At 49.0% G+C, this 8,994-nt stretch overlaps 1 protein-coding gene across 1 annotated transcript; it reads left to right on the top strand.

Annotated features, from left to right (window-relative positions):
- The first annotated feature begins 5,949 nt into the window (after positions 1 to 5,949).
- Positions 5,950 to 7,816, top strand: LOC8031955 (obg-like ATPase 1). The gene has a single exon (XM_002407878.5). The coding sequence runs from the start codon at positions 6,496 to 6,498 to the stop codon at positions 7,687 to 7,689; it is 1,194 nt and encodes a 397-aa protein (XP_002407922.1). The 5' UTR covers positions 5,950 to 6,495; the 3' UTR covers positions 7,690 to 7,816.
- The last annotated feature ends 1,178 nt before the right edge of the window (positions 7,817 to 8,994 follow it).

The following is an 8,994-nucleotide window of genomic DNA, read 5'->3' as shown; positions in this document are numbered from 1 at the left end:
GCGGGCAGTTCCCGCACGCCGCATCGCACGCCGCATGTCGTGTCGTCTGCTACGGAGAGGAGAAAAAAAAAAAAAAAAAAAACGCACGGTCGGGTGTAGCCACGTGACTTCCGCCACTCGCACCTCTTCTCTCCACTTCTCCGACCTCCGTCGGGTTTCGGTTTCGGTTTCGGTTTCGAGCAGTTGCGTCTTTTGGCTTTATTAAAAAATACGCTACTCTGTTGCAAAATATTCATTGGGTAGTCCTCCGACACCATAATGAAGCGCCTAACAAAAAAAAAAAAAAAAAAAAAAAAAAAAAAAAAATTTGGGGGGGTGTCAGTGTCTCTTTAAGTGAATGGTCCATGTCAGAAAGAGTGTGTGGTATGGAAGCATTTGACCGCAGCGCCCTCTCTTCTATAGTTTCCCCGATCCCAAAGGAGCGGAGTAAAGCTGATGGATTTCGGTTTCGGTCCCAGTGGCTGGCGCGCGTCGACGAGGCTCCCATTGGCCGCTGCGCGTCAGCTTCAACGACCGCCACCCCATGGCGCTGCGTGTCCGTCAGCGCGCCGGTAACACGAAACGCCCAAGGTCAGAGAGGCGCGGCTCGCCAATCACAATTAGGCGAACCGCGCTCAAACGTCAAGTGCAATTAAATAGGTTGATAACGAGCCAGCACTGATCAGTGATGAGGAGCTGTTTTGCGCAGTATTCTGTAAATCGTGTTTTTATGCTTCTTGGGAACATAGCATGCTGCCCAATCTTTTGTAAACATTTGTGACGCATATTTCTGTGCCTACGAAAGAAGTAAAGAAACCGAAACTGAACAATCTCCATTCTCGTTTCTGGGCCTCCGAAAACGGAGGTGACGTAGGGAGTGACGTTAAGTGTGAATAGTCGGTATCGGTAGTATTTAGGAGATCGAGACTGTGGTTACTCGATGGTTTATAGCAGCGTGGTGGCGCGGCCGTTTCGTCGAATTTGTCAACATGGACGGTAATGCCGCTCTCGCGAGCGAGGTCGAGCTTCTATGCAGTCACCCATCACAAACGGAACGGGAGTACGTGTGTAGCGACCCCCGGCATCACCCGACGGAGACCGTCCAGCGCAGCCGGCCCAGCCGGCAACCCGTAACATAGAGATCATACATACATGCGGGCCGGTTACGAGCGGCCCGTATGCCGAAGTGCCCATAGTTGCTCGTTGGCCGTTTCGCGTCCAGCGTAGGAAAGAAAAAAACAATTATGCTGCTTTATTTACGGTTTAGTAATCATTTCCGGTCCGATTTATACTTTTCATGGTTATTCAAGCGGAAATTAGAACAGTATTTCTAAAAATCGAGAGCCAAAACGTGACAGAGGGCACGTCTCGTTTCGACCAATCGCTGACGCGTCTCTTGTGACGTCGCGCCTTTTGGCCCCGCATCGGTCACGTGAGCTCCGCTTCTCCTGGCTCCTCCCGCAACTCTCGGGGCGTCGCCCCAGTCGATCCCGGTACGATTATTACCGCGACTGTTTAATTGATTTGCGCGGCACACGAGTGCCGGTTTCGGCTGAAATTTGGTTAACGTGACCTGAGACGTGCCTGGAACCCAGTTCAATCGCCAAAAAGATGTCCGAAATTGCCTTCATTGTCCCTTTAAGCTCGTTTCTGGACCGCGAGTGCCGCAAGTATGCAGTCGTCAGAGTAAAGTAAGACGCTGATCCAGAGGCGCATACGGCTTCACGCACATTGCACTCGCAAAACACATCCACACGGCGTCGATTCTTGGTCGGTATCCAAGCGTGCGAAGGCACAGAGACACGGTGCTTCGGCGTGCCAAGGGAGCTTTGAACACGCCGCCAGACTGGTGAAACTTGCTTTCGACGAGTTGTGTCCTGTTCTTGCGACACTACGCTTTCGTAAAATTTTCCACATGTTCTCAACAGCAAGTATCACGCCTCACACAGGACCTTAAAAAACGTCTTCGGCGAATGACGACGAACGAGTAGAAAGCGTGTCTATAGCACGCTGGAAAACCGCAGCGAAACGCTAGCGAAACGAAAAAATTTACCATGCAAGATGGTTGTGCGGTGGCCGCACAGTTTCGCATAGATCAGTGGGTTACATCAAGGAGGTCCTGTGTGAGGCGTACTAGGAGGGGGCACGTTGCAATATTGGTGAAGCCAAGTCATAAAAAGGGTAAACGATAATGTGCCCAACGTGGACCGCAGGTCTCTCTGGCGATTAATGCTCGTGAAATGTCACGTGCGAGATGGATGGTTGATTGTAGGATTCCTTGCAGGCTTGCGCGCCCTCGTCCGGTAGGTGTTATCAGATCGAACGCTAGACGAAGATAAAATAGTAACGGTGCAGGTGAGCTGGTGAATGTTAACTAACGTTACTAAAACACTCAGTTGGGAAACTCGCCGTCGAAACCTGGGCCGCTGGCGTCCACCGAGACCGAGCTAAATGCGACAACAGCGCCACTCTTTATCGTTTGTCTGTACTGTGGTCACCTTGAGCTTTTTGAAAGCCTGTTTTCGCGTAAAAACAAACGGAAAATACTCTTTTTGTATGAAATTTATTGAAGTTTAGTACAAAAAGAGGGGCGCGTTATGTTTTTAAAATCTTTAGTTTGCAGGGTTTTGCGGCACAATTAATATTGTTTTTATACAACCATGCCTCAGCGGGCCTTTCAGGTAGCGCGTCCCGACCTAGGTTTATTTGAACTTCGGTGGTGGCGTTGAGTTCGTCATTAGCTCGGTGCTCGGAGACAGATTGGGGCCACTTTTCCAAAGCTGTCTCTATGGGAGTTTCCCAACTGAGTGTTTTAGTAACGTTGATGTTAACCATGTCTCAGGTTTATTCAACATGGCTAGACGAAGGCTAGCTACGGTCACGTGATGTGGTCATGTTGGGCTGATAAGTGAGGAGAGTAAGGAGGAAAATGAGAAAGAGGCGAGGCTTCAAGGGAGCATGGCTTGTAGAGGCTACGTGGCTGATGTCATGCCCTCTCCGACCCCTCTCTTCTCTAGGGGTTACAGCCATAGTTATTACAATAGACGCTAGAGGTTCAGGTGGCGCTAGTGTGCTGTTGCGTGCAGAGCCGTTTATACTGGTTGCGTGTTAAAGCAGACAGCAAGCAGTCAGAAATTGACTTCCGGTAATGCCTATGGGAAAAAGAGTGCCTTTTCTCTGTGCGCTCGATTATAAGAGAAAGCATCACGAATAATTTGTGCGTACTAGGCACATTGGAACATTTCTCAGTCACGCAGACAAAATAATTGGTCAGTTACAGAATTTTTATTTGAAATTCGAGGCATGAAAAACGGTGCTAAAACCGCTTCATACGTGTATTTGTGTGCACTGTCGGACACTGTTAGCGCGTGCCAAACGAACGAAGGACGTGTGGAAAACCAAGAGAGACGGCAAGAACTACGCAGTAACACTGGATAAGTAACTCCTTGTGCATGCAGACGATCAAAATAAATTGAAAGCCACGTAATAAAGTCAGATTTGCAATAAAGGAGTACTGCTTTATTCTTTTTGCTCATGTGCGAAGATTCTTGTTCTGGGTTCGAATCATCACCCGCACGCTCGCAATCTTTGCAAATAGGGAGCAGCCAGAGTGCAGGTACCCGGTAAAAACTGCCCGACATAGGAAATAATAAAAAGACACACCTTTCGTAGCTCATGTGCTTTATTTTTTGCGTTCGAATTTTTTTTTTTTAACCGATCGTAAAGGTGCACGACGGAGTCATTTTCATCCAATGACAGGACGGTCATATTACAATATACAAGCACCACCGAAATGCTGGCGAGCCTTGAACACACTCTACATTCCTTTCGTTGCTCGTTTTTACATACCTTCCATGAAACAGAGGTTTGGGCCCGAAATAGAGTGAAGTTTAACACCCTTCAGTGGTAAAGAAAAATGCTGTAACTAAAGCAATCACACTTTCACAATACCAATAAAGGCACATACTATCCCGTATAACCGAAATAACAAAAGTTATTCATGTTATTTTCCGGCGAAGAGACAAAATTCAGGCGCGTTTTCCGATAGGAATACACAGGGAGGCTGGAAATGTAGACTGCATGCTGTCTGCTTCAAATTGCAACCGGAAGTCCCATAGACACTAGCGCCAGCTGAGCCTCTAGCGTTTACAGCCTCTAGCATTTATCCAGTTTCTCCTCTGAGTTTCTTGTCGCTTGAATTGACCCCGTAAGTGATGACGTCACAACAAGGCGTCTGGGTCCAAACAAACCGTTGCTAAGGACGTTGCTATGGACTAATGCATGGAGACTCCACATGAGGCTAGAGTTTTGCTTAGAAGTAAGTAAATAATTTTTTGTAAGCAACCTAACTTCTTGATATTTAATTATGAAAATGTTCTCGCCGTCTCAGTGTCGTATTGCAACAATGAAAGCCATTTCTGAAGTATTACATTCCGCTTTGCTTTGGTAGCAGACGACACGATAGGTTTGCTGGCCTCTGTTGCAGCGGGCGTCTTCATTGAATTGCGTCGGTAAACAAGCGAAAAAAACAAGTGCATTGCCGTGGCCGTAGAATGTGGGTTTTTATTTCTGTGAAAGAACCCAGCCTATTTCAGAGTAGTGAAAATGCCGTAAAATCAAAACACGTCATGCATATCATTTACGACGACGACCTGAAGTGCATTACCGGCGTAGTGCAGTCCAGTATGAGAAACAAATCGTACGCCGTCAAGGTAATTCGTTTATTATTATTATTATTATTATTGAGGTTGTCAGGTTAATAAAAGAATTCCATGTCTATCGCGATTTTTCAGTAACCATTGCAGCGATGTTTACAACCAGGTACGACGCGCCCTTACATAGCGGGAGTCCACAAACAAAATTTGGGATCTCGACCGATCGCCTGAAGTGCTTTTCTCACGGGTCCAATGCGATCTTTTAGCAAACGATCATCTCGCTCGACGCCCGGACTTCCGATAAACCATATTTTGCTTCGCACCCCACTATGAATTCTTTTAAGGTATTGAAAGTCTTTATATTTAGAACAAATTAAATATTAGAATATCGTCCTTAGTCACACGATTCAAACGACGGCGCCGGCTTGGCCTGCCGGCGTGTGGCAGACGGCACACTTCTTGCATTCGTCGTCTGCTGCAGGCACCTTGAGGACCGGAAGTTGCAGTCGTAAATATTTCAGAAACAAGCGATTAGTAGCACACTTCTGTCGAAATATATATGACATTCAAGCTTCCTATATCTGTGATTTTTAGAAGTTTAAATCCTACTCCTGATTTTTGAACGGTCGGGTTTTCGTAGCAAAACCTAGCCACATGTATTTGTCCATAACAACGACCCTGGCAACGGTTTGTTTGGACCCATGACGTCACACTTACGGAGTCAATTCCGCAAATCAAAATGGTATTTAAAATTTCAGTTTTATTATACTTCAAGGTATTTTTAGAACCACAGAGGCCGTCAACAAAAGGAATCTTCAGTTTATTCATAACTTCAATGCACTAGAACTACGCTGCCTGGAACGCGTCTCCGACTGGTGTGTTTAGAGACTTTTTAGTGTTGTGTCGTTTACCCCCAGTCTCGGGGTTTTTTCAACCATGTGTTTACCGCGTCCAAAAAAGTGGTCCCTTGATTTCCACTTGATGTCGTCATAAAAATGTCATTTTGTCGCTGGTTGCGGCCCTGGCGGTGTTTCAGTAGCTGTGGTGCAAGTCGCAGACGCCTGTTCTGCTGCAGGTCGCTCTTCACTTCGACAGTCCACAGAAGTTGCAGCAGCAGGAAGTTGAGACGCCTGGGATGCCGTGACGACAGCGACACTCACGTTCGCTCGTGCTTTTCGCCAGCATTTCTACGACCAACCGCTAGGATCGCGACAAGCTACAACATGACTCTCCGGCTTCTGTGACGTCATTTGTTGCCACTTCGGGACCACTTTTGATGTAGGGGTAGGATGGGACGCTGAACACACCAGTCGAAGAGTGTCGAAGACGCACTCCAGCATGCACTCCAGGCACCACACCACCCCTTGAGCGCCTTGAGCCAACGTTTCCTCTGAGCGTAGTAACCCCAATAGAGTACGGCTCTGACCCCAATGAATGCGGGCTACTCCGGCGGGTCGTGTCACTTGACAACACAAACTGAAGAATGCTGGACGCGGGTAGGTTTTAGAAGGCCAAGGTACAAAATCGTTACCCTGGAGTAAGATCGAGTAAATTTTGGAACACGGCCTTAGTGGCACTAGTCAACTCTGGCGCCCCTGGCGCTGATCACGGCTCTGGAAACCGGCGCTCATTGCATCCATCCATCCATCTGTAAACATAGATTCCGGCCAGCGTTGATTCCGGCAACCAAAAAAGGTGAAAACTCGGCGAATTGTCATGTGAGCAACTATGGAATTCCGCCATTTCCGGCTCCTGTGCCGCCGAGCAGCTCGAGTAGCCGCTGAAGACACCGAAGAAAATTCCGTAAACGCGTTTCCGTGCGAAGCAGGAGTCAGCCCCCCGATCAGCCGTCCGTGACAGCATGCCGCCCAAGAAAAAGGAGGATGAGTGCGAACGCCCGGTGCTCATCGGCAGAGTGGGCACCAACCTAAAGGTGGGGATAGTGGGGCTGCCCAACGTGGGCAAGTCGACCTTCTTCAACGTGTTGACAGCCAACCAGGTGCCGGCCGAGAACTTTCCTTTCTGCACCATCGACCCGAACGAAAGCCGCGTGTCCGTACCGGACAGTCGGTTCGACTACCTGTGCGACTACTTCAAGCCGGTCAGCAAGGTGCCGGCTTTCCTGAACGTCGTGGACATCGCCGGCCTGGTCAAAGGGGCCAGCGAGGGCCAGGGTCTGGGCAACGCGTTCCTCTCGCACATCCGCGCCTGCGACGCGCTCTTCCACTTGTGCCGCACTTTTGAAGACGAAGACGTGACGCACGTCGAGGGCGACGTGAACCCGGTCCGCGACATGGACATCATCAATGAGGAGCTGCGCAAGAAGGACGAGGAGTACCTCCTGGCCATCGTGGACAAGATGGAACGCACCGTGCTCCGGGGCTCGGACAAAAAGGCCAAGCCCGAGTACGACGTCCTCGTCAAGATACGCGGCGTGCTGTGCGACGACAAGAAGCACCTGCGCTTCTGCGATTGGAATGCAAACGAGGTGGAGGTCCTCAACAAGCACTTGTTTATCACTGCCAAGCCCATGATCTACCTGGTGAACCTGGCCGAGAAGGACTTCATCCGCAAGAAGAACAAGTGGCTCATCAAGATCAAGGAGTGGGTGGACAAGAACGATCCCGGCGCGGCCGTGATCCCCTTCAGCGGTGCCTTCGAGCACAAGCTTATCGACATGACGCCAGAGCAGAAGGCGGCCTACGAAGACGAGCACAAGTGCACCTCAGTCCTGGACAAGATCATCGTCACCGGTTACAAGGCACTACAGCTCATGTACTTCTTCACGGCGGGCAAGGATGAGGTCAAGGCGTGGACCATCCAGAAGCACACCAAGGCTCCGCAGGCGGCAGGCAAAATCCACACGGACTTTGAGAAAGGCTTCATCATGGCCGAGGTGATGAAGTTCGACGATTTCAAGGAGGAGGGCTCGGAGGCGGCCGTCAAGGCATCCGGGAAATACCGGCAGCAGGGTCGCAACTATGTCGTTGAGGACGGAGACATCATCTTTTTCAAGTTCAACGCTGGGGCGGGCCTACAAGCCAAGAAGAAGTAGGGCTGCACTCCCGGGCCGACTGACTCTGGGTGTTCTGGGAGTGCACCTGTCCAATAACGGCGAGAGAAGCAAAATGTGGGAAGCATGGCCATCCAGCAACCTTTTTTTTCTAAAAAATGCAGCCGCACCATCGTTGTACTCCTTTTGTGGCTTGTGCACATTGTGGCCAGGGCCCACTGCCCGTGCTGCGCAAAGCAGGGGAAGTTATGTTCGACAGTTGTTTTGTTCTCAATTGACAAAAGAGGGAACTTTCGTCATTTGAGCCTCTAACCAATCGGACGCAATATTGTCACTTCCGTTTCTTTTTAGGAGAAACGAAACATTTGTCGAACATAGCCCCCCAGGCTCCTGTGTAGCCACTGAGGAGGTTCCAAATACCGCATCTCTATCAAAGAAATGCAGTGTTTAAACTGCCTGTCAAATGGAAGGGTTTTGCTCATCTCATGCACTCGTTTGCTAGGCAATGTTGATTTATTTCCCGACACAATAGGTTCTCTCATAATTTTACATATCCCGCCAAGGATATTGCTACTAAAGCCCCCATGTACATGGAAGTAACACAATTCATTGTTCAGAATGTTCCTCCATGCTGGCACCTTTGCTAAACATGGTGCCATGAAACCAGGGAGGAGGAGGCTCGCCGGCCAATCGCGGTATCTCATGAGCACACATGTCGGGGGAGAGGTGGAATCGCACTAGTTTTCCCGTTTACAAGGGCTCTGCAACCGATAAACATCCTATACACTACCTCATTGCTCCCAAAAAAAACTTGTGCAGAGGGCAAAATAACAGGAGGAAGGCATGTGCATGCCAAATGCCCAATTTGCGCATGAAATGCTGGAAGAGTGTCTAGCAACATCCGATGCAAAAATGCAGTCCACGACGCTCAAAAATGGGCATGGTAATTGAGAAATCATAATTTTTACCACGGCACTCGATAGGGCTCAACAACAGTAGTAAAGTGTCGGGTATGCCCGAGAAAACATTTGGGGCTCTTTTGCACTGTACAAGCCAATCACAGAATGCTGAAACTTCAACGGAAGGTAGCTTCAGCAGTGAAGGTAGGATGCGCAGGTTTCAGGCGAATACTTTCTCGAATAAAAAGTTGGAAGCAATTTCTTAAAGGATTTGGACGAGAAGTCACCATCCTCTTGTGGTGGCAGACGTAGGCATGACCTCAGAGATGACTGGCACGCATACTTCCTCTTGCCGCTTCATTCCTCGAGAAAGGTCATGCACGAAAAGAAAAAAAAGGGGGCTCTTGGTAGGGCACAAACTACTTTTGCAGCAGTTTGCTGGCTTTTA

This window comes from Ixodes scapularis, unplaced genomic scaffold, assembly GCF_016920785.2.
Source record: "Ixodes scapularis isolate PalLabHiFi unplaced genomic scaffold, ASM1692078v2 PGA_scaffold9__187_contigs__length_104089568, whole genome shotgun sequence".
Lineage (NCBI taxonomy): Eukaryota > Metazoa > Arthropoda > Arachnida > Ixodida > Ixodidae > Ixodes > Ixodes scapularis.
This window is presented reverse-complemented; position numbering and strand designations above follow the sequence as displayed.

Bases quoted from the DNA above. Each gene is read 5' to 3' on its own strand.
- LOC8031955 (XM_002407878.5), top strand. From the start codon at position 6,496: ATGCCGCCCAAGAAAAAGGAGGATGAGTGCGAACGCCCGGTGCTCATC.